Source organism: Chaetomium tenue (genome assembly GCF_020726465.1).
Source record: "Chaetomium tenue strain MPI-SDFR-AT-0079 chromosome Unknown F5144scaffold_4, whole genome shotgun sequence".
In the NCBI taxonomy this organism is placed as follows: domain Eukaryota; kingdom Fungi; phylum Ascomycota; class Sordariomycetes; order Sordariales; family Chaetomiaceae; genus Chaetomium; species Chaetomium tenue.
Window position 1 is genome coordinate 3,414,230 of NW_027117332.1, and position 16,190 is coordinate 3,430,419.

Below are 16,190 nucleotides of genomic sequence, written 5' to 3' on the forward strand. Positions count from 1 at the left end.
GGCCCGACTCCCCATGTAAGTCTACCGAGTCCAAAGAACGTGCTTTGGCAACCACGGGGCTAACGCGAGGGCCACAAAGCCACTCGCCCGACGCACAGTGGCGGGGTGACGACGTCGACGGCCCCGAGATTGGCTCCTACTCCCCCTCCGGACAGGAGGCGAACCTCTCGGCATGGCTCGAGATGAGTGCGCAAGGAGGCGCGCCATCGGATTTGTCCGGGGGTCAGCATGCCCACTATCTTGCCGCACAGGCTGGGGATGCCACCGTGGACCCCCAACAGCTCATGATCCAGCCCAACGGCTTTGGCATGGATCTCCCCGGACAAGTCTTGGGCGCTGACTTTGGCCCTACTTTTCCGGGGGCCCCTCTGGAGACTTACCAGCTGGGATATTACGGCACAGAGCTTGCCGATACCTCCAACTTTCCGGTCGCTTATCCGGAAGTCGCCCCCTGCTCTCCCGCTGGGGATTTCATCTATGGTGCACTCGAGTTTCCTGTGACCTTCCCTGCGGAAAGCCACGCCTTGGACAACTAGTTAGTCCATCCTCGAAACACGAGCAGCACCATGGATGGAAGCCCCACGGAGAGCGGATACGACCAGCTTCCCATCAGTTCCTCGCTTACCACCGACTTTTCCCAAATTGCGTTGCAGCAGGCCTCTACCGGTGGCGTTGGCACCACCGTTTCCCATGGCACTGCAGCATCCTCGTCTTTGGCTTTTGGCCCCGGAATCATGACACCGGCGCCTTCGGATTGTTCCCTTTCTTTTGATTCTGCCTCGAGTCCAGCGATTTCTGTTGAAAACCAACGAGCAACACCGGAGACATCCCATTCCGACCAGGAGAGCGATTCTTCTTCGCCCGGCCGCCGTGGTCCGTTCCGGTGCAACTACGCAGGGTGCACGAGCAAGAAGAAGGTGTTTAAGCTCCAGTGCCAGCTCAAGTAAGAGCCCCTTTTTCAAGCGTCCCCTCTTTTCAGTGCCCCATTTCCCGTGTCCGTCCCCTTTCCCGTTTTCTTTTTCTCCTCGCTCTCCCCCCTCCTATCCTCCTCTCCCCTTCCCATCCTCCTCACCTCCTCCTTTCCCTCTCCCCATCCTCAACCCTTCCTCCCCCCAAACCAACCCATCCCACCCACCCACCTACCCCCCAAACAAACAACTAAACCACCCACCCAACCCACAGAAAACACACCAACAACCACACCCGCCCCTGGAAGTGCGACTACTGCACCTCCTTCCGCGGCGGCGCCGAGCGCAAGGACCTGGCCCGCCACCTGCGCACCCGCCACCCGGAGCGCGCCGACCCGGCCTCTTTCAAGGAGTGGGCGCTGTGCGCCCGCTGCGGCCACGGCGAGCCGATGCGCGCGGACAATCTCAAGAGGCACCTCAAGACTTGTACGGGGGTTGGTGTTGCAGCTGGGGTTGGTGGTGGTGATGGCGGGGGGCCGGTGATGGGTTGAGTTGGGTTGTGTTTAATACATATTTGTTGGAGGGGGGGGGGGGGGGAGGGGAGAGGAGGGGAGAGGGAGAGGGGCGGAGAGGTGCGGAGATAGGGAGAGAGGGGAGGAGGGAAGAGGGTTGATTGTTGACGTTTGGATCACAGTTATCTGGATATTTTACATACGTGAGTGAAGTGGGTAGGGGTAAGGAGGGAAGAGGGCTGAGTTGGTCCACGGGCTGTGGTGAGGAGTGGCTGATATCCTGGGAAGAGGTCGTGTCTCTGTCTGTTGCTCGAGGTGGGGATTTCTCTTGTTGTACTTTTGGTTTTGTTTGGGCGCACTCATTAACTTGGACTCGAGTAGGTCTCTCTTGGAATGGCCGAGGGAGCTCATCAATTTATGCCGGTTGTCATGCTTTCGTTCCCTTGAAGTGCTTCCCCTGCTTGTTGATTTTGACAGCACCCTCTCCAACTTCGTTGTCACACTGTCTGCCCGTGGTTAGTATCAGCTGAGACGACACCGCCACCGACACCATGCTTCCAGAGCCAGATCGATCTGTTAATGGCCACTTGAATGTTGTGTTGTGCTTCCCGGCTTGGCCTAAATTCGGGATTTATCAGATTCCCCTCCTCGAGGGAGCGAATATGTTACTCAACATTACAAAGCTAATTAATAACTGCGTTGCCAACTCTAACCTTGGCAACCAACCTCAGCTCACTCAAATCATCACCCTCTCCACAACCATATCTACATTAGTGAGGTCCAGAAAACAACGCGCCCACGCCAACACTCCCCTCACAACTCATCGCCATCGTCATCAGTCTCCATGTCCGGGTCGGGCACCTGCATCTCGGCGGGCAGCTGGGGCATCCGCTCGATGGGCTGGGTGGGCGGGGCCGGGGGCGGCGGCAGGTGGGACTGGGGGATCAAGGTATAAGGGGCGTTACTGGGCAGGCCCTGGGCGGCGGCGGCGGCGGCGGCCTTGCGCTCCTCGTCGCGCTTGATCTTGGCGAGCATGTTGCGCACGTCGCTCTTCTTGACGTACTGGTACTTGTCGCCGAAGGAGAGGCGGATGCCGATGGTCAGCTGGCGCAGGTTGCACTGAGCCTCGCGGTGCATGATCATGAGCCAGCGCATGCCGTCGGCCTCGATCTTGCGGAACTGCGAGGGGGCGTTGGCGCCCGGCCCGCCGGTGAAGGGCTCGTGGTTGTGCTCGGCGCACTGCACGATGACGTGCCACTTGTCGTTGTAGGGGTACGCCTTCTCTTGGATGGCCTTCATGCGCATCGGGCAGCCCGTCTTGGCGGAGCGCGTGTTGCGCAGGCCCTTGCTGTGGGAGGTGTAGTTCTTGCCGCCCTTGCCGCAGCACAGGTTGTAGCGGCGGTACTGGCCATCGGCATCGCGGTTGAGTGAAGAGACGATGACCACAGCGTAGCCCTGGGACTTGGCAAAGGCCTTGACGTCTTCTCTGAGGTCGTCCCAGGTGTTATACAGGCGATCCTGGGGCGGGGGTTGGAGGGCCATTTGGAAGTTGGGGCGCTGCTGTGGCTGACCGGGCTGTGGCTGCTGTTGTGGCGGACCTTGCATTTGGGGTTGCATCTGCTGTTGCTGTTGATGTTGCTGTTGGGGTTGTGGTTGTTGTTGTTGCTGCAATTGGGGCTGCCCCGGCTGCACTGGCTGCCGCTGCACATGTTGGACATTTTGCACATTTTGCACCTGGTGTTGAGGTTGGGGTGTCATTTGGTACGAGTATTGCATCTGCTGCATTTGCAGATGCGGCTGGCCTTGCTGCGCCATCTTGAGCCTTTTCCGATGGTGTTCTGACAGATGGAGTGAACAGTGAGCTGCAGGGTGGCGACTTGGGCGTGTGTTGCGTTGTTGACAGTCGAGGTTGGATATTTGAACGAAGGATTTTGCGCCTCGTGCCTGTGGCATTTGGCTATCGGCACTCAGCAAATTTACTCCATCAGGTGTTGCCAGCTGGTCATTTCCCCGCCACTTCCAGGACCTCCTTTCCCACTGTGATTAAGCGCAGGAATGAAACAACTTAACTGACTTTCGTACGAAGTATGTACTCCTAATAAAGTCATCCGGCACCTGAAAAAGAAACATTTGACTCCGTTTCTCTTACTCGGGCATTTTAGCATAATTTATTTGTGCATTTTTATTCTATTCGATTTTACTTGCTTGACGTACGAGCCCATGTTAGCTTCTGAACGTCTTGGGTGAACATGATTTTCTTTTGGTCAGAGGTCTCACTCTTGACTCTTCTAGACTGTGTGATATCCTCAGATCCCATTGTTAAGCGCACTACCTCGCACTCTTGCCGACAATTCGTGATGCTGGCAAGTTTCAGCTATCCTCTCCAACCTCCTTCTGCTTCATCAGTAGAAGCTCCTCCGGTGGTACCTCCTCCCACAAATCCATTTGAGGGATTTCCGTGCCCCCTCGCACCGCCATGCGGTCGCGGCTCGTATTAAACCAGAAGTGCAGCGTCCCTGCCATCTCATAATACAACCAGTCATCCAGCCGTGGGTCGTCCGCAGAGGGTAACTGGTCAAACAGGACCACCACCGTTGAAGGGTAGCGATCCTGGACATTCAAAAAGGCAATGCGAGATGGCCTTTCAAAGGTGTCAGACGAGTCTACGTGCAGCCGGCACTCGCCGAGGGCGCGCTGCCCTCCGTCGTCGTAATCGATAAGCATGCCCCTGCAATAATAATGGGCTGGCTCAGGTTGGTCGGGAGAATAAAACATGCGGACCCGGCGGATGTTTTCGAGGGACGCGTGGGAGTGCATGGGGAGCAATGAATGCTCGCCGGGCGGCGGGCAATAGGGTTGCCAAGGCTCTTCGACTGCGCCAGCTTGACCCTGATCGCTGTATGTAGTAATGAAGGGGATGTTTGACTTCGGCCAGTGGAAATCCGTGCAGTACAAAAGAGTGGTTGGAGGGTGTTCGGGGCGGTTGACGAAGAAATTTAGATGCTCAAAGCCACCGCCTTCGGTATCGTCTTGGACCGTGTACTTGCCGACGATTGTCTCCCCGGAGAGACGCATCCTAATCTTTTCCTCGTTAGCTTGTAGATCGATTGACCCCGAAAGGAAGCTGGGTGGGAACAGGAGCGTACCAAAAAGCGACAGGGGTGCTGAGAGAATCGCGGGCTTGGTTTTGCACCGAGCTTTACCAGAGGGCCGCAGCTCACAAGCGTGTCTCCTGGCGGCAGAGGAACATAGACCCAAGCACAATAGGTGCCCAGGTTCCGGATTGTTTTTTGATGGAATCGGTAGCTCTCCATCGCGTAGGGCCGAGCTCGAGAGTGGCCGTGTATGCCCAATATCCCTCTGTCATAAATGAAGAAGGTGATGCCAGTAACAGAGGCTAGATCGATGCTGTGGTAGCGGAGCATAGAGAGGGGCCTCTCCGGTTTGACAAGACAGCGGGCGAGGTCCGGTGGTGTTAGTGTATCCCAAACCGGCCACTCGTTTTCTTCGAAATCATCGAGAAATGACAATTGGAGAAGGCCATTCTGCTGCTTGTCAATGATGATGTACATGTACACATGGACGCAGGGTCATCTGGGTAACTCGGTTAACCGCCTACCTTGAACATGGCCAGGCTGGCCCCAAACACGTCCTCTCGCTCAACCACAAACACCTTGTCATCGAACCGCTCCCGATTAAACTGCGGCCTCCCTGACATCCGCTCGAACTTGCTCATCCCGTCGCGGTCGATGGTAAAACGGATAAACCGTGCAAGGCCCTCAGCTGCTTCTTCCGAGGCCACTTTGGGTGGGCTACCACGCTCCCATGAGACGAGCCAGCTCAATGGGATGATACGGAGAGGTCTTTCGGTAACCATTGACAAGCTCTGTGCCATGTGCATAGCAGTAACATAGCGCCAGAAACAGTCATCTCGCGAGACCCGTTCCAAGATGGTTCCGATAACGACCTGCGGGAGAGAATCCAACCCTTTCAAGCCACACCTTTCAGCGCACAAGAGCAATGCGTCTTGGAACTGCCAGCCAGGCCTGGGAAGCAACCGTATCTCCGGGACGGCGGCGCCGATCCAGGGAACACGGCGCCATGCACACGTCTGCCAGAGAATGTCCAACGGGTCGCGGGCGGTGCAATGGCGCATGAAAACTTGGAGACAGTCCGGGTGAAGGGCACATCCGGGCCGGGATCGGCCATTCGCCCTATTGCAAGTCAGGCTATCCAAGCTACAGAGCTCCCAGGGCCCGAGCTCGACAGGCTCATCTGGCCACGGTCGTTGCGATGGGTCTGCTGTCGTGAAGGGGTTTATGAAGCCCGTCTGGAAGGCGGACGAACTCCCGTTTCCCACCACTAGACGGACAAAATCAGCTTAGCTTGGTCTCATGCACGATAGATAGGGTACCTAGGAGTCTAGGTAGGTACCTAAGTAGGGCGTGTTCGGGGTGGAGAGATAGCGCAAACTAACGTGCAACTAACGGCCCATCCCTGTCGAGGGCCTGACCGCAGATATCGCAGGCGAGGGACAGCCCGAACAATGAAACATGTCGGGGGGGTTTATCTGGGGACATGTTGACGACTATTGACTCTGCCTGAGAAGGTTACAGTTCGTTGATTCTCCCAAATTTCAGCGGGCACCAATGGATATGTAGGAACCACTGATCGGGCGAGTCAGACTGTCAGGCCATGCCAACGCTCCCATCCAATCAACAACAACCATTTCCGCGTGGTTAGGCACCAGGGGTCCAAGGCAGGAAGGCCCTGTTACCTATTCCACGAGAAGCAGTGAAGAAGCGACGAGGAGCCCCGTCAACATTTTGTGTTCGGTATATCTACCCCCAATCAAGACGAGGTACCAAGGTACCTAATAAATAACTTGACAGCCGGCGTGCAGTTGTACGTATCTCTACGTACCTATTGGCAGTTCTGTTAAGCCACCCATAGGTTACTCCAGCTAATTATGACAGAGCCGGCGCTTCGGAGGTGACTGGAGGATACCTAGGTATGGTCAATCACCCCCCTCTAGCGCCAAGGGACCTATCCATTGACGTAGTTGTTGCTCGGTACCCTCCTTCTACCTTCCAGTTTATGAGTGACCAATCGCATTTATTTAGCCTTTGAGAAGCTGCCTGGACACCCGGGAAGTTGTGCGAAGGCGCAGCGGGTGAGCCACCCTACCTAGGTACCTAGGTATTGAACCCACGGTTAATACATGTAGTACCTATATGGTAGGTGGGTGGTTCTGCGTCACATACAAGCTTGGTCATAAAAGAATGTCAAAAACAAGAACATGGAAAAATAATGCGGCTTCTGCTCCTCTGCCGATAGCTTGATACCACTCCCTCATCCAACCAAGAAAACTTAGCGCACTGAGTAAGAGGAAAATCCGTATTCCCAGAACCTAGGTACCCATCGACCATCGTCTGAAGCCGACAAGTCTCTTACCCGCCACCTCTGTCATTGTTAAACCAAGGAACCAGCTGATTCTGTTGTTGTTTGTGTTCAGCGTCCTGCAGCATGCAAGGAGCTAAGGTCTAATAATATGCACCAGGTACATGTACAGCATATAGGTAACGTATATAAACAGCAACTGGTCCTGGAAATCTCTATCGCCCACGCACGGACCCACGAGCTACCCGACCCACCCACAGTTACCCAGACGACCACGCCCCCCTGAACCCCTGAGTGGAGGCGGGATGGCCGGCCCTACTGCCCCAGTCCAAAGGGGAAGAAGTGGGCTAGAGCAGTCCCGACACTTGCCCCCCACCCCGCCCCTCTCACCCCCACCCTCCGACATAGAGGTTATCAAGAAGATGGTTGACGAGCTGGTGGGACTAGCAGACCCCGAGAAGAAAGGGACAGCCAGAGGCATGGGACAGGACCTGCTAGCAGCCGTCCGGAAGGTGCACAACGCGTCTCAGTCACAGACTGGAAACATCTCGCTTGCCAACCTCCGCAAGGTGGTGGCCGAGGAAATGAAGGCAGCCGTCAACGGAACCGGAGCCCAGGACAGAGGATCCTGGGCCGCAGTGGCCGCTCATGGAGCTGCCCCCTCTCAGCCGCAGCCTAACACGCCGACAAAGATAGTGCCGACCCGCATAAACAAGGAGATTCTAGTCAGAGGCAGAGGAATGCCAGCCGATCTCGCCAAACGCACCCCGCAAGAAACCATCCAGGCCATCAACCGGGTGTCTATCAAGAAGGGAGCAGTTGCGGCCCGAAGGCTCCCCAGCGGCGATACAATCGTCACATTCCAGAACGCAGGCGCGAGAGATTGGCACTCGATGAACACCAACTGGATCAAGGAGGCTTTCGGAGAGCAGGCCGAGGAGAGCAAGAGAACCTTTGCAGTCCTGCTAAAGGGCGTGTGGAAGAAGGACCTGCAGGGGGTCACCGAGGAGGAATTCGGGAAACAAACAGGCCTCCACACAGTCGATAAAGTGAAGTTCAGAGTGCCGAGACACAGGGAGGCGACCCGGGCAACAGTGCTGGTTGCTTTAACATCCCAGGAGGAAGCACGCAAGGCGTGCGACGAGGGAGTGATCTGGAGGGCTCAACTACTGGACTGCGAGCCTTACTGGGCTGCCCTCAGCCCAACACAGTGCTACAAGTGCTGGAAGTGGGGACACACACAACATCATTGCAAGGCTACCCCATTGTGCCCGCGCTGCGGGACGAAAGCCCATGGAGAGGGCGGCAGGGACGGCGAGAACCAGTGCCCTACTCACAAAAACGAAATCCCGCTCCGATGCCCGGCCTGCGGAGGAAGGCATCCGGCGTGGTCAGGAGAGTGCCCGGAGAAGTCGAGGACCCTCGCCAAGGCCAAGGAGGCCTACCAGTTCCGGCCACGGACTTATGAGACCGCAGCGGCGAACTCTGCCAGCACGGCCCCTACGAGCGCTCCGGCGTTTAACTTCGAGGGCGAGGAGAGGGACGACGACAGCTACCAGGTGGCAGGCAGGAAGAGGTTGAGAGGAAGACCGACGAATGCGGCTGCGGCCCAACGTCAGGCTCTCTTAGACCCCCAGCAGACCAGGATCAACTTCGAGGCTCCGAGGGTGCAGTTCGCAAACCCGGTAGTCAACGGTGTCTACACCGCCGCTCCGCCGCCCCGGGCGCCCGAACCGGCTACCGGACCAACGCCTGCCGTCGCCGCCAACCCTGCGGTCACTGCTACTCCGAACCAACGCGACCCCGAGGGGGACACTACGATGGACTCGATCACCGTCGCAGGCAATAAAAATTAAAATCCTACTCTGGAACACCGAAGGAAACAAGCAAACACTGGAAGTCTTGCTGGAGGAGGCCAAATACGACCTCTTGGCGGTGCAGGAACCGTGGATTAACAAGGAGACGAAGTCTACATACTGCCCTCGGAGCAGCAGATACCACCTGGTACACAAGCTCGAGGGGCGGGCAGCGATATACGTGAGCAAGAGGTTTGGGATCAAGCAGTGGGACTCCGAAGCCACCGAGAACTGGTGCCGTGTGTGGTTTTCAGAGGCAGACCTTGGAAGGGAGGGCCCCGGATTCGAGCTTTGGTCCATATACAACCCCCCCGGCGGCGAGAACGTACCAAGAGCCTTTCAGGGACGACCGAGGCCAAGCCACCCAGTAGTTCTGGCAGGTGACTTCAACTTGAAGCACCCACTGTGGAACGATTTCGGGCGCTACGACAGGGAGTCTGAAGACCTACTGCAGCTGGGTCTCCTGTGGGACCTCACCATCAGGACCCCAAGGGGAGCAACAACACGAGCCCCTCAGGGGCAACAGCGGGGCCGTCCGTCAACTATAAACCACTTCTGGACCTCGGGAAACCTCCAGACAACATACTACGGGGAGGAGTGTCGCGGAAAGTCAGACCACTACCCACAGGTGCTCGAGATCGAGGGGAGGCTGGGGCCGAAGCCAACCCAGCCGGACGGCTGGGCCTGGAACAAGATGGACAGAGAGAGGGTGAAGGCTGAATCAGCGTTGCTATGCAAGACCATGGGGCTCACGGACCCGGGACCGGACGGACTACCGGCCAGGACCCGGACAGTCGAGGGTCTTGACAAAGCTTTCGATAGCCTGGTTGAGTGGCTCACCTGGGTCGCGGGGGAAAGCACTCCACGGAAGAAGGCGAGCTGCGGCTACAGCTCTCCCTGGTGGACTGTGGAGGTGCAGCAGGCCGCCCGGGGGGCCAGGAGAGCCGAGAGGTTGGCGAAGGAGACTAGGGCAGAGTACTGTTGGGAGGAGCTCAGCGAAAGGCTCAAGGACCTCGCCAGAACAACGCGCGAAGCACGGACGAGGGCTTGGAGAAACAGCCTACAGGAAGCAAGCGAGGCAAAGAAGCCCGATCAGATGTGGAGCTTGGAAAGATGGGCTAGGCTGCGGAGCTTTTTGCCGCCAGAACCACCGAGGCTGCCGGAATTTAAGGACTCTTCCGGACAGGTAACGGCCAAAACGCACGACCAAAAGGCCAGCGCGCTGGCCGAGAGGTTCTTCCCGGACCCACCGGCCAACCTGACGGACGTGGAAGACCAAGCCTTTTTGGGCAGCTGGAACCCGGGCTTCGACGTTGTACAAGCAGTGACGCCGACCGAGATCACGGAAGCGATAGGAAGAGCAAGCCCCTGGAAGGCGCCAGGCGAGGATTTGCTCCCGATGGGCCTTCTGAAGGCGTGCGGAGCACCGTTAGCTGAAGTGCTCGCCCTTCTGGCGACAAGGTGTCTGGAGCTAGGATGGTTCCCGAACCGTTTCAAGAGGGCGAAGACTGTAGTACTACCGAAACCAGGAAAGGCTCCGCCGGTGTATCAGACCCCGGGGGGATACAGGCCCATTGCTCTGCTGCCAACCCTAGGGAAGGTAATAGAGTCAGTGGTCGCCAGGAAGGTCACTCAAACTGCAGAAGTCAACGGTCTCTTACCAGATGAACAAATGGGGAACAGAGCACACCGCTCCACAGAGCTGGCTGTCCGGCTAGTAGTAGCCCAGGTCCAGGAGGCGTGGAGACAGAAGGGTGCGGCGTCCCTATTGCAACTGGACATCTCAGGAGCCTTTGACACGGTCAACCACACCCGACTGCTAGCAACTTTGCGAGAAATGGGCTACCCGAGGTGGCTGGTCCTCTGGACGAGAGACTGGTTGACTGGTCGAGAGGCCACCCTTCTTTTCGACGGCAAGACGGCGGCACCGACGGCAATTCGGGCAGGGGTCCCCCAAGGCTCACCCCTTTCCCCTGTTCTCTTCATCCTCTATATTTCCTCGTTATACAAGCAGCTAAAAGACGAGCACCCTCACTTGGCTATAACGGGGTTTGCGGATGACACCAACCTCCTGGTGTTTGGTCGAAACCCCGAGGCCAATGTCCGGCAACTGGAGGCGGCGTGGGAAACATGCATGGGATGGGCGGACAGTCGGGGGATGAAGTTCGCCCCGGAAAAGAGCGAACTGATCCATTTCAACAAGGGACGACGGCAGTGGACAAACCAGCTGGAACTCACTAACCCAGGGGGAGGCACCAGCCCCGTCAGACCGAAGGAGTCTGCCAGGTTCCTGGGAGTCTGGCTGGACCGGAAGCTCAACTGGAAAGCCCACCTGGCGGCGGTGGAGAAGAAGCTGAGGACCCAGAGCTATGCCCTGTCGAGGCTAGCGGCATCGACGTGGGGACTGGGTCTAGCCAAAGCGCGAGAAGTGTACACAAAGTGCATCCGGTCAGCGCTGGCCTATGGCGCATCGTCGTTCCACATTCCCACGGATGTGGGAGGCGAACCGGTGAAGAAAGGCATCACCAAGGCCCTCGGGAAGGCCCAGAACAAGAGCCTGAGGATTGTGGCGGGAGCCTTTAAGTCTACCCCCATCCGTAACCTCGAGACAGAGACGTGGGTACCACCGTTGGACTTATACCTAAACAAACGGCTTGCAGATTTCGAAAACCGACTCCAACAACCCGATCTGGACGACGGCCAAGGCGGCAAAAAGACGGCGGGGAGCGTTATCCTTACCGCCTGCCGCAAGATACAGCAGAGACTCAGCTCGAGGAGGGGCAACAGGGGCCGACCGCGAACCTTGAGGCCTCAAGGGCCCACGGCGGTAGAGAGAGCCGCGGGCACGATCATGCGCTGGACGGGGGGAACCATAGACACGGACAAGGCAGTAGAAGAGGCCTGGAGAGCGAGGTGGTTAAAGGAACGGGACGGCAGAGCAATCACCAGGCCGGCGGACGACTTTGACCATCAGCGGGAGACGCTATTCCGGAACGAAACCCTAAGGAGGCATGACGGTCTCAGCAAGGCGAAAAGCTCACTGCTCATTCAAATCCGGACGGGAGCAATAGGCTTACGGGACTACTTGTTTACACGGGAAGTCCCGGAGGTTCTGACGCCTGCCTGCGAGTGTGGCGAGGGACGAGAGACTGCCGAACACCTGGTAGTGTGGTGTTTGGCCCCACCGTTGACTCGAAGATGGGAGAGAACTGGAATTCGGACACGACGGGACTTTTACTCAGTTCTACACGGTATCAATCCCACGACTGTACGGCTTGCGAGGAGGATCCTCGACTGGCTGATGGACTCGGGGAGGCTGCCGATGTACAGCTTGGCCAGGAGGCTCGAGCTGGAAACGGCGGCCTGAAGCGCCCCCGTTCGGAGGCCAGGAGGCCTCCTCTCTTTGTATACGTAGACTCACCAGAACGCATCGTTCCTTGATTGTTGGTAGGGGTTTTTCACCCGGCCCGGGAGGGCACGGTTTTCCTGTACACTAAATAGCAGAGGGTCCGGCACGCCCTAGGGCATAGCGGAGTATGAATAATAATAATATAAACAGCAACTCTAGCGCCGGGTACCCTTCGACAGTGCTGTGTTTGTATTATCGTCGCTTCCACCTCCATTCGTGGTGTACACAGTAAGAGTACTGGTGTTAAGAGCCTTGATTCGACAGGGAGCCAGAGGTACCAGCTGAGGACCCCATTCCCCAATGGCTGTCTTTTTTGTATTTATCTGATCATAGGTACCCGTAGGTACCTATGCAGTTGGCTGTTCAACTGCACCAGCAATCTGGCTAAATAAATGGGCACAACCAACAGGTTCACATGACCTGATCCGCTGTCACAGATGCTTCCGTCCATTATTTCGCGCATGGCTCACCGCACGCGGTGGCCTTGTTTTTTCTGCCTTCGGAGTAATCGGGCAAACACGGTCGTTTGCCTTCTTTAAGGCAGTTCCCGACCCCTCAGTTCTCACTTTTTGCAGGAGTCATTGCACTTTTCCCCCTGATGAGCGACTTTCCAAAACAAACTCGACCCCCCGAGTTCTCTTTTTCCCCAGGAGTCGTTACACTTTTTCCCATAGCGGCCTTCCAAAACAAACCAAGACTTCCAACACTGGCAAAGAGAGACGACTGTCCGAGAGTAGTGGCTCGGACCAGTCAACCATCGACTTGCCGGCCACCGCCGCGTTCTCGGGATACCGCCCCTTCCCCCCAGTTATGAACCTCTATGGAAACTTCTCGGGGGTTCTTCAAGCATTGACGACCGAAAGCTCTGCGGCGCTACCAAGGACGACTTTCTTTATCTCGTCGAGTTGCACTTCGGCTACACCACGCGGGGCCCTCTCCATTTCGGCCAAGGATTCTATCTTCGAAACGGGAAGACCAAAAAAGACCCCATTCTCGCTGCTGTGGGTGACGAATATCCAATCCCCTATCTTATCAAACTGTTCGACCCCAAGACCTCTATCAAGCTGCCGCCATTGGACACGGAGAAGAACCCCCGGGACACGGTCACCGAAATCTTGCGTGCCTCTAGTGGCAAAGAGCACGGCGTCACCTTCCGGTTTGCGATTGAAGTCGGCGCCAAGAAGAGACAGAGAGAAGAGTTTGAGTGGCGAAAGACTAAAGGGAGCAAGAATGTCGGAGGCCATGAAACGCAAAATCGATACACGCTATACCGCCTCGCATCCAGCCCCCCGGTGGCTTCTTCTTCCTCCGCTCCCGTTCCGGACGACACCCAGATCGTGGCGGAGCTCGCCTTCCGCAACGTCATGAACGTGAACCACGTTTTCACGCTGGAGTTGCTGGGGGCTGGCCGCACTGGAGAGCTTGGTGACCGCTGGAGCCTCATGGTTGTCATGACTTCTCTAGCTCTCAACTGGGTACGCCAGAACGGCAAAACCCACAGGGCAACAGTTGGGGTTGCGCAGATGATACACTCAAAGCAGGGCATGGACTAGGGTGGGCATGTTCGTTGTAATGTTAGGTAAAGATAGTATAATTCTTTTTCACCCTTCATCCAGGGTTGAGTCTTGACTCCATGTAGTGGTAGAAGTGAGAACCAAGTCGGTAGGATGACAATAGGTAACAATTATATATCAAGAATGAGTGACAAAAGGAACCCGCCATGACCTCAACAGCCTTCCCGCTTGCTATGCTGCCCCTGACATTCTGATTACATGACTCTCAATGACACTTCCACCCATCCCACCAACCCCCTTCCTCACGAACCCCCCCCCCCTCCCCCCTCTCACCGCACTCACCGTCCAACCCCCACAACCCCCCTATAAGCCGGCACCTCCCCCCCATCCAACTCCGCCACCACCACCTGCTGCTGCCCCATCCCCTGCCCCATCCCCATCACCGCCGCAACAGGCGGCACCGCCGGCGCCCTCTCCACCATCCCCTCCCCGCCCTTCAACCCACCGACACCCGCCCCAGCACCACCCACCCCCGCCCCCGCCACCCCCCTCCCACCCCTAAAAAACCCCCCAAAATCCACCGCCACATCATGCTCACTCTCCCAATCCAGCTTCGCCCTCTCCTGCGGCGTCGGACTCCCCCCACCCCCCCTAATCGAGCCCCTCTCACTATCCGCCTCGGCCGACGACGGCGGGCCGCGGCCCATGCGCCGCTTCCAGAGGGCCAGCACCACAATCACGGTGAGCAGGATGGTGCCGGCGGCGGCGCCGACGCCGATGCCGATTTTGGTGGGCAGGGGCATGTCCGGGGAGGAGGTGGTGGATTGGATGCCGTTGGGGTTGGAGGAGGGGGAGGAGTTGGGGGGGTTGGTGGTGGTTTGGTCGGTGGAGGTGTTGGCGTCGGAGTCGGAGAGGGGGATGTTGGGGTTGGGGTTGGGGTTGTTGTTGTTGTTGGGTGTGCCGTTGTTGTTGTTGTTGTTGTTGTTGTTGTTGTTGTTGTTGTTGTTGTTGTCCCCGCCGTCGATGACCGCTAGGCGGCCGGTTGGGGAGGGCGGGATGAAGACGGACATGAAGGTTGTTCCAGAGGCTGTCACAAGTGTGGGGATGGGCTCGGGTGAGTCCGATTGTGGGTTTTGTTGTTGTCGGTCTGGGTTGGAGGACTGCGCAGGCCGGGAAGGGTTGCTGGAGCTGGTTCGCACCGGGGCGGGTGCAGCGATTTGAGATTCGCTCGCCGGAGAAGAGGCTTCCGGGTTGGGGATTGGAACCACGCCTGGGTTTGCAGATGATGCCGCTGGGGCTGCGGCCGCAGCAGAAGTCGCTGGGACGGGCCGCTGCACCGGCGCTGTCGAAACCGCAGAAACAGGAACAGGGGCGGGTTGCTGCTGCTGGTCATCCGCTGGTAGTGATTGATCCTGAGTCTGGGCCGGCGGTGCTTGCTGAGTTTCTTGTGCGGGTTCCTGAGTGGTAACCTCCGCGGTGGGTTCAGGAGCCGGCTCAGAGGTCGGCTCCGGTGCTGCGGTTTCCTCAGGCTCTTGGGTCGGCTCCGCTTGAGTCGGTTCCGGGTCGGGAGCTGGCTCATCAGTAACAGCCGGCGCATCCTGGTCTCCAGGCGCGGTCGTAACCGCTGCGGCATCATCGTTCCCGAGCAGACCGGTTGGTCCGACGATAGGGTCGAGGATGGGATCCAGGAGCCCGCCAGCTGCCCCGGCCAAGTTATCCGCCACACCACCCACAATACCGCCCGGCGAGCCCGTCTCCGCCGCACCCTGCTCCTCGACGGCCGAGGTCTCGGCGCCATCTCCCCCTTCTCCCCCCAAAAGTCCATCTAGATTCACAAGCTGGGCCGCCGCTAGGGCAGCCTGCAGCCAAAGAACGCGGATGACCAGCATCGTCGCGAACTTATACGAAGCAAAAAGAATGGAAAATAATTAGTAAAAAAAGAGGCCGTTGCCAAGGTGCAAAAGGCCGTTAGGTTAATGACATCTTGGCCTGGTTGAGGGAAGAGAAGAGGGAGAGGGAAAGGCTCCGAATGGGAGGGAGGGCTCAAGGACGTAAATGGCTTTTACCGTCTGATCGACGAGGCATAATGGGCAGTGCCCAGGCAAAAAGCCGTTGCGAGCCCATCGAGGATCTGGACTGGGAAGGGTTCCAGCTTTCCGGGACGTTGTCAGTTTCATAGCATCAACAAAGCAGGGATAACCCGTCAGGGGCGGGCGCCTGTGCAGGTGGATCGTTCCCGAAGGGGCAACTGGGGGGTGCCAAGTGTGGTGTAACAGCCCCCTGGGATCCGCAACGCCCCGGGACGGTAGGGTGCCATGGCCACAAGGCTTAGGCGATGTCGTTTGACAGTTATGCATCGGGTGTTTGGAAACCGGAATTGCGGTTCCCTCGGTGTATATCTTCTTGCCACCCCCGTCATGACTCGAGGGAACTTTTGGGAACCCAACCTCCTGGCTTACTCTTGAAGAAAGTGTGTTACGCTGGGTCTAGGCCGCTTAGACGACTAAACCGCTTGTTTAGAACCAGGAAGAAAAATCCGATTCAGGGTCCCCTGAGCCTCCCTAATGAAGCCGAGTTCGGCCTCCGGCGCA

The 16,190-nt window shown here is 57.6% G+C and overlaps 5 protein-coding genes across 5 annotated transcripts; 2 read left to right on the plus strand and 3 right to left on the minus strand.

Moving 5' to 3' along the window:
- Positions 1-566: 566 nt before the first annotated feature.
- Positions 567-1,631, plus strand: F5144DRAFT_603142 (uncharacterized protein; the record flags this gene model as incomplete). Its single annotated transcript, XM_066791265.1, has 3 exons — positions 567-943; positions 1,183-1,394; positions 1,603-1,631. The coding sequence occupies 3 exons, from the start codon at positions 567-569 to the stop codon at positions 1,629-1,631; spliced, it is 618 nt and encodes a 205-aa protein (XP_066643541.1).
- A 243-nt stretch (positions 1,632-1,874) lies between these two features.
- On the minus strand, positions 1,875-3,328 carry F5144DRAFT_573963 (uncharacterized protein). The gene has a single exon (XM_066788989.1). It carries the CDS (start codon positions 3,233-3,235, stop codon positions 2,234-2,236), a length of 1,002 nt encoding a protein of 333 aa, XP_066643542.1. The 5' UTR covers positions 3,236-3,328; the 3' UTR covers positions 1,875-2,233.
- Positions 3,329-3,790: 462 nt separating this feature from the next.
- On the minus strand, positions 3,791-5,629 carry F5144DRAFT_490973 (uncharacterized protein; the record flags this gene model as incomplete). Its single annotated transcript, XM_066785830.1, has 4 exons — positions 3,791-4,114; positions 4,642-4,925; positions 5,033-5,407; positions 5,479-5,629. 4 exons carry the CDS (start codon positions 5,627-5,629, stop codon positions 3,791-3,793), a joined length of 1,134 nt encoding a protein of 377 aa, XP_066643543.1.
- A 6,917-nt stretch (positions 5,630-12,546) lies between these two features.
- Positions 12,547-13,696, plus strand: F5144DRAFT_621209 (uncharacterized protein; the record flags this gene model as incomplete). Its single annotated transcript, XM_066792048.1, has 3 exons — positions 12,547-12,589; positions 12,801-12,922; positions 12,967-13,696. The coding sequence occupies 3 exons, from the start codon at positions 12,547-12,549 to the stop codon at positions 13,636-13,638; spliced, it is 837 nt and encodes a 278-aa protein (XP_066643544.1). The 3' UTR covers positions 13,639-13,696.
- A 241-nt stretch (positions 13,697-13,937) lies between these two features.
- F5144DRAFT_650366 (uncharacterized protein) lies at positions 13,938-15,882 on the minus strand (the record flags this gene model as incomplete). The annotated part of the gene is made up of 1 exon (XM_066792995.1): positions 13,938-15,882. The coding sequence occupies exon 1, from the start codon at positions 15,486-15,488 to the stop codon at positions 13,938-13,940; it is 1,551 nt and encodes a 516-aa protein (XP_066643545.1). The 5' UTR covers positions 15,489-15,882.
- Between the last annotated feature and the right edge of the window lie 308 nt (positions 15,883-16,190).